This window comes from Mustelus asterias, chromosome 9 (assembly GCF_964213995.1).
Source record: "Mustelus asterias chromosome 9, sMusAst1.hap1.1, whole genome shotgun sequence".
Taxonomy (NCBI): domain Eukaryota; kingdom Metazoa; phylum Chordata; class Chondrichthyes; order Carcharhiniformes; family Triakidae; genus Mustelus; species Mustelus asterias.
In genome coordinates this window covers 40,792,680-40,808,013 of record NC_135809.1, presented here as the reverse complement: position 1 = coordinate 40,808,013, position 15,334 = coordinate 40,792,680, and the positions used below count along the sequence as shown (strand labels likewise).

Below are 15,334 nucleotides of genomic sequence, written 5' to 3'. Positions count from 1 at the left end.
CATGTTGTTGGTTGAAGAATAAATATTGACTGGTTGACAGAGAACTACCCTGCTCTTCTTCAAAATAAGGCCATGAAATCTTTTTACTTCCTATTGTAGGGGCAGATAGGACCTTGGTTTAACCAAAGGACAGCACCAACGACAGTGCAACCCTGTCTCTGTACTTCAGTAAGTAGGGTGGGACCCAACGGGCATTCGCTTTAAGGACCGTCTGTTAGGCCGCATTTTGTACAGAAATGAAAACTACTCTTCAGTAAAATGGTTGGTAAAATCCTCCAAAATCTATAACAACAGTACCTAAGGATATGCAACGAGCAAAGTGAAGTGCAAGTTTTAGAAGGATCGTACAAACGGGTTTATATTTATTTATATTATGATTTGGCTTTATTCTAGCACTAAAATACATCACTGCCTCAATATAAAATAATATTTTAATATTTTGTATTATTTTATGTCAAGACACTTGAACATTTTGGTCAAAATCCAGAAAAGTATTCACTTCTAACTATCAAAACCTTATTGGCAGACTCCTTTAGAATGGAGTAAGAGGAACCTAAACCCAAGTGGTACTCCTGGTCCTACCAATAAAGGTTGTGGTACAGGAATATAGGTATGATATTTCCTTTGCAGAACACCTTCGTCACGTGACTTGTAGTTATTGTATACAAAAAGCTGAGGGTGGGGGACGGTTAAACTGTAGTACAAATAAATATACAAAAATAAACAATGATCAAGTTTAAAACTTTTTCCAACACTTACTTCTTCATTAATTCTGCAATCCTTTGACATTCTACCTCATCATAGAACCAGATCCCATAGATAGACACTGAAATATAAAAATATAAATCATGCATTGTAGAATTTGCAAGATAAAACTTTATCTTCAATTCCTTTCACTGCCAATGCTCACATTAAAATGTTCACCATCATAAAGGGCAAAAACATTTATCAGTGATATGCTTATATACAAGGCTCTGAACTTTCATGTGTTGTAGTCCAAAAGCAGGAAAATATCTTGCAATGGAGAGAAGGCACTGTCCACAGTCAGGAAAATGTTGGACATACTCTCCTGAAAACAGCAATGCATGGCTTATGAAAAACAGTAAACAAGCTGTGGAGATTTATAATATCATGATTCTAGCCAGAAAATGCTATCAGCTAAGTACAGGACTCAAAATTGAGGCACAATTTAACATCTTGCAATTAAAAAAATAAATTGTTGGTGCATTAGTAACAGGACACATACTGAATCTTTAAAAGGTACACAGGAATTTGTTGGAGCAGTTTTTCAAAAAGCCTACATCAAAAACTTGCTCCCCAAGCCACATTCCTCTTTGGTTTGTTGCTAAATTTGCTTGACAAAGACCAGCAGACGATCATTAATTTCAAGCAGCAGAAATATTTTGAAGCGCTGAAGGCAAACAGTAAAGTAGGAGAGGGCCTTCTGGACATGCTCTAAGTTCCTCAGTCTTTAGTGGGATCCAGTTAACTCCACAACTTTAAAATGTGCATAGAAACATAGAAGATAGGAGCAGGAGGCGATTCGGCCCTTCGAGCCTGCTCCGCCATTTATCACGATCATGACTGATCATCCAACTCAATAGCCTAATTCTGTTTTCTCTCCATAACCTTTGATCAAAAACTGCAAAAGCTGTAACAGACTGACTTTGAAACTGACTAATCTATACAATATGTAACAATCTAGGCATTAAGAATTTATACATCAATATTTTACAATTAGTTGCATAGAGTGCTACAAGCCTGTCAGAAACTAGTACCATTTTGTTTAAAGTAGACAGAAAGTTTGAAATCCCTGGTAATCATAAGAGAACAGTGCCACAAGATTACACTTTTTTAAACAAACAAAAATAAACTTCAATAAAGTCATAGGGCTAAAACAATTTTATAGTATCTATCTCATACTGTGACATTCAGAATTAACATGAGGTACATATGAATTAACAGGGAAAGTGTGTCAAACACACTACAGCAATGGCAGATGCAACTAGGATAGATGTAATGGATTTCTCAGCAACCCGCCCAGGCGGCAGTATCCACTGAGTTGCAGAATTTCATTAAAACTGTCTCCCTAATGAAGGATTTCAAGTCTTCATATTTGAAGATCTAGACTCTGAACTCATCCAAAGGTTGCTCCGGCTCAGACTGCCTCAACAACTGCTCACCTCGGAATGGTTTAATCTCTTCTGCTGAGACTACTGCAGCTTTTCAGCTCCAGTTTTTAAGCCTCACTAAGCAGAACATCACTGCTCCAAAACATTTGCTGCCCCAGTGACCCAGAGCATGTAATAATTGATCTGCTGCTGCTTTTTCAATTCTGCAGGGCTTCTCCCGAGTCCTCACTATGTGGAGCCTACCAGCAATAGTACTTTTGCTGGCTGGAGCCTCTTCTTCAGACTCCCAACACACCCAGTCCTACTGGCTCACTTCTCTAGTGTTTCCTACTGGTGGTCACCTCCTCCTCTGGTGGTCTCTCTCCCTGGGTCCTCCCCCTGAATTCCATCCATCTCCAGGGCTCCCCATGTTATGGTGTCAAAACTCTTGGTCTCGTGATTATGTTTTTTGTGTCACAAAGACACACTCCCAAAATCTTGGATGGTTAAGCTCTTTAAAAAAAATCAGAAATAGAGCGTAGTACGTGCAAGGTGCCACTCCGTGCTTGGAACCCTTGGGCCTGCCAGGAAACACCCCTCGGTCTTTAGTCAGGACCAGGAAAGTTCCCATTGCTTAACATGAGGCAGTCAATGAAAGAACATCTGGACCAGTTCCCAATTACTGCATGAACATAAAAACAGACATACGTGATATAAATTGTAAATAGTCTGATTAGTTAGACATATACTCCAAAAAGAACTTCTTTAAGAACATCAATATTCCATGGACCCAATTTCTCAAAGAAATGTTTTTTTAAATGGCAGAACAGTATTTATCTATTTTCACAGCTTCACTTTAGGCTGGTTTTCTAACTTGCCTAGATGCCAGTAATGCATTGAGAAATCTGTACCAATACCAGATTGCATGTCTAAACATTTTCATTTCAAAATGCTTTATAGTAACAGGATTATAAACAGGATAACTGTTGGGAAATACTATGCAGAAGTGCAAGGCACAGCTTGAATATCAGAACTAGAACGGAGTACGCTCGGGTTGCCGCTCCATGTCTCGAACTCTTGGGCCTGCCAGGAAACACCTCTCGGCCTTTACATTGAACTGACAGAGAGACCACAATAAAGTGCAACTTAATTCTGATCTGATTAAAATGTCAATGAATCACTTTTTGACGAACCTAATTATTCTTAGATCATGAAGTCTTGTTAACATTACAATCAGATACTGCAAATCTACACTTGGATCCTGCACTCTTGTTCAAAACCCACTGTAGCATCTTGGTGACCAGGAACTCTGCAATAAATTTAAACAAAATATTCCAGTTGGAAAATCCTTTCAGCCATTAAGCAGGGCACTATTCACCAATGCTATTGTTACACTAGGGTTTGGTACTAGATCACAGTAAAGTCCCATGTCTCCCACTGAATACACCCAAGGTGATCTTTGGCAACTTGAACCTTTAATGTGTTCCCAACCTCTCTGCATGGAAAAGAAAGTATGTTGCTACAGATTATTATCCTATTATCTTCACATTCAAAATACAACTTGTAGATCTACTGCAGCTAATTCCAGAACAAACCAGTGAAGAATGTGCCTTTTGTTTTGTCAAATCATACTGTGTATTAGAATGCACACTTTAGCATTACTCTCGCTTCTATATAATTTAAAGTAACAAGACACCAAAACCCAATTATGAAGAGCATTCACAATCAGATTTTGCAAAGAAGATGAGATGATTATAGTGACAACTGGATTATTTGACTAATATGGTAAAAGTTTACTCCCTTTAAACATGCCTTCTGCCTTCAAACCAAGGAGCTCCAGGAGGCATCAGTTAAGAAAATTGTCCAGGCTTACTGAACAAAGGATTTTGAATGGTGAGGGAGGGGGGGTGGGGGGTGTGAGAAGAAAGGACTAGAAACCGAATTTGAAGTATCTCTCCTCCCCACTGTAATTATTCACAGTAGGCTGATACAATGCAAACTGTTAAAAGCTTAGAAAAATAACCCTGACCCATCCCAATTTTGGTGTGTATATAACTCTTTTTGAATAACAATGTGCTGAATATACCAAGATGCAACAATATTTATTCCCAAAAAAACTAAACTAATTTCTGAAGTGTTAAAAGTATTTTTTAGTAGATTCCATCAACGGCCAGAAAATGGGATGGAATTTAATGAGGGCAGCAGGGGACCTGACTTCCACCATTAAAATTGGTGACACATCAGCCGACCAAAATCCCTTGGGTATCCTGGGGATAAGTCACTAATTGGCAGTGAGAACACTGCCACCAGGCCTTCTGGCTGCATGAGAGACATTTAATTGTTGCACTTTCCCTGTCGGAGCAGAAATTCTATCCTCGGAGTTGCTGGTAAAACAGTCTGGCAGTTCTCCATTGCCAGCAGCACCACTGACAGCAGTGTCAGTAATACACTTAGGGCTTCAGTAGGTTTATCATGGGATTCCTGGAAAAAGTGAAGTGACGGCAGGATTGGGGTCACAGGAAGGTGGTGTTGCTAGTTGCGGGTAGAGGTAGAAAGCATGAACCTAAGGAAAGGTCAGGGGGTGGGTCTCGGTGAGCCCTCCCTCTTATTGCTGCAGGGTCCCTCGATCAGTACTAAATGCCTTTGAACAAGAGACTCCCTTCTAGGCCACTGTCAGTCTGCCCACATGGCAGACCTGCCCATTGCCGGTTGAACGCAATTAACACCCACTTTCAGGCCTCAATTAGCATTTAGGCCTTCCCACCCGAACTTAATCAAAGATAGATGGGGAGATGGTGTGATCTCCATCCTGCATCATCCCACCCGATTACATGGCCCCTGCTTTCAAACTCACCAACACAGTAAGAGTTTTAACAACACCAGGTTAAAGTCCAACAGGTTTATTTGGTAGCAAATGCCACTAGCTTTCGGAGCGCTGCGCCAGATATCCACTCCATCTGACGAAGGAGCAGCGCTCCGAAAGCTAATGGCATTTGCTACCAAATAAACCTGTTGAACTTTAACCTGGTGTTGTTAAAACTCTTACTGTGTTTACCCCAGTCCAACGCCGGCATCTCCACATTCAAACTCATCTCCAGGGGTGGGAGGGACATTAAATTCTACCCATGATTTCTGTGACTGCATAAAGACCTTGAGGTTAGTTGTCACAACTTGGTCATGTGTGAGGTGAAGTGCTGAGTATTTCTTAAGAGGATTTCTTAGCTTTGATCTGGAATAACATATTCTTTAAGATTGAAACTTGAGTACTGTTTTATTCATAAGATGAGAATATGTTAGAGGGTCATTGATTTGCAGTGATAAATAACTTAAATGGTATTTTCAAAAAAGTATGGTAGTTTGTCTCGTCACTGGACACAGGTGAGGTCCCAGAGGATTGGAGGATAGCTAATGTGGTCCCGGTATTTAAGAAGGGTAGGAAGGATAACCCGGGTAATTATAGGCCGGTGAGCTTGACGTCCGTGGTGGGGAAGTTGTTGGAGAAGATTCTTAGAGATAGGATGTATGCGCATTTAGAAAGGAATAAACTCATTAACGATAGTCAGCATGGTTTTGTGAGAGGGAGGTCATGCCTCACTAACCTGGAGGAGTTTTTTGAAGAAGTGACTAGAATGGTTGACGAGGGAAAGTCCGTGGATGTCGTCGATATGGACTTTAGTAAAGCGTTTGACAAAGTCCCTCATGGTAGGCTGGTGAAAAAGGTTGGATCTCATGGGATAAAGGGGGAGGTGGCTAGATGGGTGGAGAACTGGCTTGGTCACAGAAGACAGAGGGTGGTAGTGGGAGGGTCTTTTTCCGGCTGGAGGCCTGTGACTAGTCGTGTTCCGCAGGGCTCTGTATTGGGACCTCTGCTGTTTGTGATTTATATAAACGACCTGGAAGAAGGTGTAACTGGGGTGATCAGTAAGTTTGCGGACGACACAAAATTGGCAGGACTTGCAGATAGTGAGGAGCATTGGCAGAGGCTACAGAAGGATATAGATAGGCTGGAAATTTGGGCAAAGAAATGGCAGATGAAGTTCAATCCTAATAAATGCGAAGTGATGCATTTTGGTAGAAATAATGTAGGGAGGAGCTATACGATAAATGGCAGAACCATAAAGGGTGTAGATACGCAGAGGGACCTGGGTGTGCAAGTCCACAGATCCTTGAAGGTGACGTCACAGGTGGAGGTGGTGGTGAAGAAGGCATATGGCATGCTTGCCTTTATAGGACGGGGCATAGAGTATAAAAGTTGGGGTCTGATGTCGCAGATGTATAGAACGTTGGTTCGGCCACATTTGGAATACTGCGTCCAGTTCTGGTCGCCACACTACCAGAAAGACATGGAGGCTTTGGAGAGAGTACAGAGGAGGTTTACCAGGATGTTGCCTGGTATGGAGGGGCTTAGTTATGAGGAGAGATTGGGTAAACTGGGGTTGTTCTCCCTGGAAAGACGGAGGATGAGGGGAGACTTAATAGAGGTGTATAAAATTATGAAAGGCATAGATAGGGTGAACGGTGGGAAACTTTTCCCCAGGTCGGTGGTGACGTTCACGAGGGGTCATGGGTTCAAGGTGAAGGGGGGGAGGTTTTACACAGAGGGTGGTGGGGGCCTGGAATGCGCTGCCAGGCAAGGTGGTGGAGGCGGACACACTGGGAACATTTAAGACTTATCTAGATAGCCATATGAACGGAGTGGGAATGGAGGGATACAAAAGAATGGTCTAGTTTGGACCAGGGAGCGGCACGGGCTTGGAGGGCCGAAGGGCCTGTTCCTGTGCTGTATTGTTCTTTGTTCGCTTTGTTCTTTGTTTGTCATTTTTAAGACATACGTAAGAGATGACATAGCCCAATCACACTTTTTACTGTAAAAAAGCAATGTCCGGGTTGAAAATACAAACGAAAGAGAAACAAATAAAATGTGTGTCAGCCGGGTCTCAGTTGATATCACTCTTCCTTCTGAATAACAAGATCCAAGCTCAAATCTCACTCCAGGACTTGAGCACACGAAAAATACCAAGGTTGACACTAGTGCATTACTGAGGGAGGCTGCAATGTTGGAAGTGTCATGTTTAACTTATGCCTCATCTGCCATCTCAGGTGGAAGTACATGGTCCCATGGCACTATCTGAAGCCCAAAGGAGGTGCGTCAACACCAAATTCATCAGCCGCACTCACAAGACAGCACCGAACATCACCCAAGCACAACGCAACGCCATCCACGCTCTCAAGACCAACCGCAACATTGTCATCAAACCAGCAGACAAAGGAGGGGCCATCGTCATACTGAACAGAACGGATTACTGCAAAGAAGTGTACCGACAACTGAACAACGAGGAACACTACAGACAGTTACCCACAGATGCGACCAAAGAACACACCCGCCAACTCAACACTCTGATCAAAACCTTTGATTCAGACCTTCAAAACACCCTCCATGCTCTCATCCCACGTATTCCACGCGTTGGAGATCTCTACTGCCTCCCAAAGATACACAAGGCAAACACACCCGGCCGTCCCATCGTTTCAGGCAATGGAACCCTGTGCGAGAACCTCTCCGGCTATGTCGAGGGCATCTTGAAACGCATTGTACAAAGAACCCCCAGCTTTTGTCGCGACACTACGGACTTCCTACAGAAACTCAGCGCACATGGAGCAGTTGAACCAGGAGCACTCCTCGTCACAATGGATGTCTCGGCACTCTACACCAGCATCCCCCACGATGATGGCATTGCTGCAACTGCCTCAGTACTCAATGCCGTCAACTGCCAGTTTCCAGATGCAATTTTACAACTCATCCGCTTCATCCTGGACCACAATGTCTTCACCTTCAACAACCAGTTCTTCATCCAGACACACGGAACAGCCATGGGGACCAAATTCGCACCTCAATATGCCAACATCTTCATGCACAGGTTCGAACAAGACTTCTTCACCGCACAGGACCTTCAACGGATGCTATACACTAGATACATCGATGATATTTTCTTCCTTTGGAGTCATGGTGAGCAATCACTGAAACAACTATATGACGACATCAACAAGTTCCATCCCACCATCAGACTCACCATGGACTACTCTCCAGAATCGGTTGCATTCTTGGACACACGCATCTCCATTAAGGACGGTCACCTCAGCACCTCACTGTACCGCAAGCCCACGGATAACCTCACGATGCTCCACTTCTCCAGCTTCCACCCTAAACACGTTAAAGAAGCCATCCCCAATGGACAAGCCCTCCGAATACACAGGATCTGCTCGGATGAGGAGGATCGCAACAGACACTTCCAGACGCTGAAAGATGCCCTCATAAGAACAGGATATGGCGCTCAACTCATCGATCAACAGTTCCGACGCGCCACAGCGAAAAACCGCACCGACCTCCTCAGAAGGCAAACATGGGACATGGTGGACAGAGTACCCTTCGTCGTCCAGTACTTCCCCGGAGCGGAGAAGCTACGGCATCTCCTCCGGAGCCTTCAACATGTCATTGATGAAGACGAACATCTTGCCAAGGCCATCCCCACACCCCCACTTCTTGCCTTCAAACAACCACACAACCTCAAACAGACCATTGTCCGCAGCAAACTACCCAGCCTTCAGGAGAACAGCGACCACGACACCACACAACCCTGCCACAGCAACCTCTGCAAGATGTGCTGGATCATCGACACGGATGCCATCATCTCACGTGAGAACACCATCTACCAGGTACACGGTGCCTACTCTTGCAACTCGGCCAACATTGTCTACCTGATACGCTGCAGGAAAGGATGTCCCGAGGCATGGTACATTAGGGAAACCGTGCAGACGCTACGACAATGGATGAATGAACACCGCTCAACCATCACCAGGCAAGACTGTTCTCTTCCTGTGGGGGAGCACTTCAGCAGTCACGGGCATTCAGCCTTGGATCTTCAGGTAAGCATTCTCCAAGGCGGCCTTCACGACACACGACAGCGCAGAGTCGCTGAGCAGAAACTGATAGCCAAGTTCCGCACACATGAGGATGGCCTAAATCGGGATGTTGGATTTATGTCACATTATCAGTAACCCCCACAGCTTGCCTCCTGGGCTTGCAGAATCTCACTAGCTGTTCTGTCTGGAGACAATACACATCTCTTTAACCTGTGTTTAATGCTCTCTCCACTCACATTGTCTGTATCTTTAAGACCTGGCTGGCTTTAGGGATTCGCATTCTAATCAGTATTCTGCAACTTGATTTTGTGTCTGTGCCCTGTTTGAGAGCACATTTCCACTCCATCTGACGAAGGAGCAGCGCTCCGAAAGCTTATGGTATTTGCTACCAAATAAACCTGTTGGACTTTAACCTGGTGTTGTGAGACTTCTTACTGTGTTCACCCCAGTCCAACGCCGGCATCTCCACATCATGACTATTTCAAAGAACAGGGGATTATCCCCATTGTCCTGACCAACACTTATCCCACAATGAACCTCACAAAAAATGGATTACTTGCATTATCACGGGTGTTTGTGGTAGCTTGCTGTGCCACGTTTCCTACATTACAACAGTGACAAAACTTCGAAAGTACTTCACTGGACTTTAAAAGTACTCTGAGATAGCAAGGCATGCATGAAAAGTCTTTCTTTTCTCAGGACATTACAAAATAAGTACAAATGAAAGGCAATTAACTGAAAATATGCAATTGTAAACATGACTCAAGAGCATAGGAGCTAAAATAGATTGATATCTCCTTTCCACATGCTTCCCCCAGACTTATTTGAAATATGCTTTAGGAGTGTGTGTTCTAGAAAACTCCAGAAGATAGACTCATAATGTGTTTCAGGTTATGCACATTTATTTTCCCTCTCTCCCTCCACTCCCTGCATCCACACAACTGGACTTGAAATGCAGAGAATGTTTCAACAGTTCATCACAAGATCATGACAAATTCTTAGAGAATTTTATAATCGTAGCTGACATGTAATTCAGGCATTGCTGAAGCTTTTATCTTTGCTTCCTCTTAATTGGATAAGGGTTCCATATCAAAACGTCAGCAGTGATGCAGAGATGCATACCATAGTTTAATTCCTTGGAGTGAAGCATGACATTGGATATAGCTACTATCTTCTTCATTTCTCATTCTTTGAAGGAACGCATCAGAAGCAATTAACGAGCTTGCTCACCCAACATGTGCCTTACTGAGCTGAACTGTGAATAAAGAACTCTTGAACACCTTCCGAGATTGATCTAAGATACTACTAATTTTCACTGAATTTGTATGTATTTTCAATGAAGATAGAATCATCACCAGGCAAGGTAAAATGTTTCCAGTAGTTTTTCATCGAAAAGCTTCTGTACAGTTGCCCAAACAATCACTACAAACATGGGATAACAAATATAAAGGCATAACCGTGAAGGAGACACAGCTGAACTGCTTCTACACTTGCCCAGGAGGTAAGATTTTCTCATGTATTTGCCCTTGTGGGTGATAGCATAATGTAAGACCATATTCCAAAATATGTTGTTTTAAGATTGCAATTTAGATTTGGGTGCAAAGTTCAAAGGTGTCCGAATTACATTTCTCTCCTGTCAGTGATCAAATTTATATCATTAACCATGTACATGTTTACAAATTTGTATCGCTACACCACAAGTACCTGAATGTTTATATTTCCTTCAATTACAAAAACATACCATGGATATGATAATTTTACAAAAATAAAATTCAATTTTAAAATTATGATTTAAACTACATCCAATACTAGGACTACATATGCCAATGCCCAGTATGAAATTTACAGTAAGTTTGGCCATTTTAATTTAACTCAGTTAGCAGGAGGTCATAAATATAAAAAATTTATCTCAACTTCCTGAGATTGTCTCAAAATATTTAGGGAGATTTTGAAGACCACCTGCAGTATATAAATAACTTTACCAAACCACTTTTTAATGTAGGTCAAAGAATTTATATGATGCAAGCGAAACATTAATCTCAAAGCAAGACTGCAACAGAGGTCATTTATCATGTCATTGTATTTTACTCATTTACGGGATGTCGTCGTCACTGGCTAGACCAGTATTTATTGCCCATCCCTAACCACCCTCCAGAAGATGGTGCTGAGCTGCCTTCTTGAATTGCTGCAGTTCCTGAGATGTAGGTATACCCACAATGCTGTTAGGAAAAGAGTTTCAGAATTTTGATCCAGTGACAGTGAAGGAACACATATATTTCCAAATCAGGATGGTGAGTAACCTGGAGGGGAACTTTCAATTGGTGGTGTTCCCATGTTTCTGCTGGCTTTTGTTCTTCTAGATGATAGTGGATGTGGGTTTGGAAGGTGCTGCCTAAGGAGCAGTGCATGGTAAATGGCATACACTGCTATGACTACACATCACTGGTGTAAGAAGTGAATGTTTCTGGAAGGGGTACCAAGCAAGCGGGCTGCTTTGTCCTGGGTGGTGTTGAGCTTCGAGTGTTGTTGGAGATGCACTCATCCGGGCAAGGGGAGAGTATTACATCACACTCCTGGCTTGTGCTTTGTAGATGGTGGACAGACTTAAGGGAGTTGGGGTGAGTTACCCACCCATAGGATTCCTAGCCTCTGACCTTCTCTTGCAGCCACAGTATTTATATGGCCAATCCAGATCAGTTTCTGGCCAATGGTAACCCCAGGATGTTGACAGTGGGAGACTCAGCGATGGTAATGCCATTGAATGTCAAGGGGTGATGGTTAGATTCTCCCTTATTGGAGATGTTTATTGCTCGTCACTTGTGTGGCATAGATGTTACTTGCCACTTCTCAGCCCAAGTTTGGATATCATACAGGTCTTGCTGCATTTGGGTATGGACTGCTTCAGTATCTGAGCAGTTGCGGATGATGCTAAATGTTGTGCAATCAGCAGCAAATGTCCCCACTTCTGATCTTATGATATCAAGATCATTGATGAAGCAGCTAAAGATGGTTGGGCTGAGAACACTCTCTTGAGGAACTCCTGCAATGATGTCCTGGAATGGAAATGATTCATTTCCAACCACCACAGCCTTTGTGCTAGGTACAACCCCAAATCAGTGGGAGAGTTTTCCTCTATGATTCCCACCAACTCCACTTTTGCTCGGTCTCCTTCATGTCATACTCGATCAAATGTGACCTTGATGTCCCTTGATCATACTCGATCAAATGTGATCAAATCATGATCATACTCGATCAAATGTGACCTTGATGTCACAGGTCCAGGCAAGCTGTGGCGGTTACAAATAGTGTGACATGGACCCAATATCCCGGTTGAGGCCGTCCTCGTGTGTGTGGAACTTGGCTATCAGAGCTTGGACCTGCAGAGTTTCACTGGCTGTCTTGTCTGGAGACAATACACATCTTTTTAGCCTGTCTTGATGCTCTCTCCACTCACGTTGTTTGTATCTTAAATACTTGATTAGCTGTAAGTATTCGCATTCCAACCATTATTCATGTAAATTGAATCTGTGTCTTTATATGCCCTGTTTGTGAACAGAATTCCCACTCACCTGAAGGGGCTTGGAGCTCCGAAAGCTTGTGTGGCTTTTGCTACCAAATAAACCTGTTGGACTTTAACCTGGTGTTGTTAAACTTCTTTTGCCAGGAGCAGAGATGCTTATCAAATAGTTATTGGAGTTGCAGGGTAGTATTTTACAACTTATGCTTCTTTAACTAATATTCCAGGTCCCACAGATCTACGGGACACGTTAGGAGCTTACCCAGAGTTACATAAAATGTTATAAGCCCATTAATGGTGCTCTCAATCTAATTGTGGAAAGGGGAGCTGCATATACAGATGTAAGTGCACAACCCAGAGTTCTCCCCATGATCCTGAAAACTGAATTGGTAGCAGGGCAATAAAATCAGGTTCTTCTAGGTCAGAATCAGCTCACTAATTAAGGTCACAGACTAGTAGATGCCACATAAACATCAGGCAATGAAGAGGGAGGGATAAGCGAATAACCCAGTGTCTTGGACAACATCTTATAAATGAATAATTCCCAGTCACTGCTTCTCCAGGGGTCCCTTGGTTAAGAATCTGTGCAATGTCTTACTGTGGTGAAATAAATTAAATCATCACTCTTCAATTACAAGATAGGCACAGCAGGATTATGTAATTGATTATCTGCGCATGTGCGGTGCAATGCACGTGAAGGGACAGATTCAGTCTCAGAAATGGTAACTTTACCTCTAGGCCATTTGGACAGTCCATTTTAAAGACACTTTTGTGACAAAGATGAAAACAAGCAGCTGGTGAAAGCTGATAATGACTCAAACTGGACGATTTCATGAGGAACATTTGCTTCTCCTCACTTTAACCAATTGCTTTTATTATATGGTTTCTTGTAATAACATCTATAATTTCAAGGAACTTGGATCAGAACAGATATTCAGTGGTCAAAAAATTAGATGGAGATGTCTTCCATTAAAGATGTGTAGGTTAGGTGGATTGGCTATGCTAAATTGCCCCTATGTATCCACAAATGAGTAGGTTAGGTGGATTAGCCACAGTACGTGCATGAGGTTATGGGGATAGGGCAGTGGTTGGGTCTGGGTAAGATGCTCTTTCAGAGAGTCATGCCCTCCACCCTGGAAGCCTCGGATGAACCTGTATCTGGGGTCACCATTGCAGATGTCAGAGCAGCTTTCTTGAAGGTCAACCCACAGAAAGCAACTGGCCCTCCTATTTATTGACTGCAGCTCAGCCTTCAACACTATTATTCCCACGAAACTCATCTCCAAACTCCGTGGCCTGGGCCTCGGCACCTCCCTCTGCGACTGGATCCTGAACTTCCTAACTCACAGACCACAATCAGTAAGGATAGGCAACAACATCTCCTCCACGAACATCCTCAACACCAGTGCCCCACAAGGCTGTGTTCTCAGCTCCCTACTATACCCGTTATACACTGATGACGGTGTGGTCAAATTCCCCTCCAATTCGATTTTCAAGTTTGCTGACGACACCACCATAGTGGGTGGGATCTCAAACAATGACGAGACAGAGTACAGGAATGAGACAGAGAATCTGGTGAACTGGTGCGGCAACAATAATCTCTCCCTCAGAGTCAACAAAACGAAGGAGTTTGTCATCAACTTCTGGAAGCGTAAAGGAGAACATGCCCCTGTCTACATCAACGGGGACGAAGTAGAAAGAGTCAAGAGCTTCAAGTGTTTAGGTGTCCAGATCACCAACAACCTGTCCTGGTCCCCCCCCCCCCCCCCCCCATGCCAACACTATAGTTAAGAAAGCTCACCAACACCTCTACTTTCTCAGAAGACTAAGGAAATTTAGCATGTCAGCGACAACTCTCACCAATTTTTACAGATGCACCATAGAAAGCATTCTTTCTGGTTGTATCACAGCTTGGTATGGCTCCTGCTCTGCTCAAGACCGCAAGGAACTACAAAAGGTCGTGAATGTAACCCAATCCATCACGCAAACCAGTCTCCCATCCATTGACTCTGTCTACACTTCCTGTTGCCTCGGCAAAGCAGCCAGCATAATTAAGGACCTCACGCACCCCAGACATTCTTTCTTCCTTCGGGAAAAAGATACAAAAGTCTGAGGTCACGTACCAACCGACTCAAGAACAGCTTCTGCCCTGCTGCCGTCAGACTTTTGAATGGACTTACCTTGCATTAAGTTGATCTTTCTCTACACCCTAGCCATGACTGTAACACTACATTCTACACTCTCTCGTTTCCTTCTCTGTGAATAGTATGTTTTGGCTGTACAGCGTGCAAGAAACAATACTTTTCACTGTGTGTTAATACATGTGACAATAATAAATCAAGTCAAATCAGTACAGACTCAATGGCTGACTGCCCTCCTTCTGCACTGCAGGGATTTTATGATTCTATGAATTAAAATCATATGCAAACAAGCACAGGCTGGTCTTGTGAAGTATGTGCTATGTGCTCATACTACCAATATTAGGCAGAGTTGAGAGTTCAGCATCTTACTAGCTTGACAGGATCAGCTGTATAAATTCCAGCATATGTGATGTAAACTTTGCCTCTGGGCATGAGAATGCTGAATTTTTCAGTGTTAGTATTTTGTGTGGATGTTTCTATCCAAAAGTTCCGACAGCAAGATTTGTGCTTAATACGACTAAGAGTTTGAAAGTGGTATCCCAAAGGTTATTCCTTCGTCGTATTCTTTTTTAGGGAGGAAGAGGAGAATGAAAGACAAGATAGGGGATAATGTCTCTTTTACACATGCCTGTTTTTAACTACACAGC

The 15,334-nt window shown here is 43.1% G+C and overlaps 1 protein-coding gene across 4 annotated transcripts in view; it reads right to left on the bottom strand.

The window, feature by feature from the left end:
- Nucleotides 1-15,334, bottom strand: part of dcp1b (decapping mRNA 1B) — an 81,378-nt gene that overhangs the window by 25,388 nt on the left and 40,656 nt on the right. For all 4 annotated transcript variants that reach the window (XM_078220062.1, XM_078220064.1, XM_078220065.1 and 1 more), the window contains exon 4: nucleotides 760-826. In XM_078220062.1, the coding sequence (XP_078076188.1) occupies nucleotides 760-826 (67 nt within the window). The remainder of the gene's footprint in view (nucleotides 1-759; nucleotides 827-15,334) is intronic.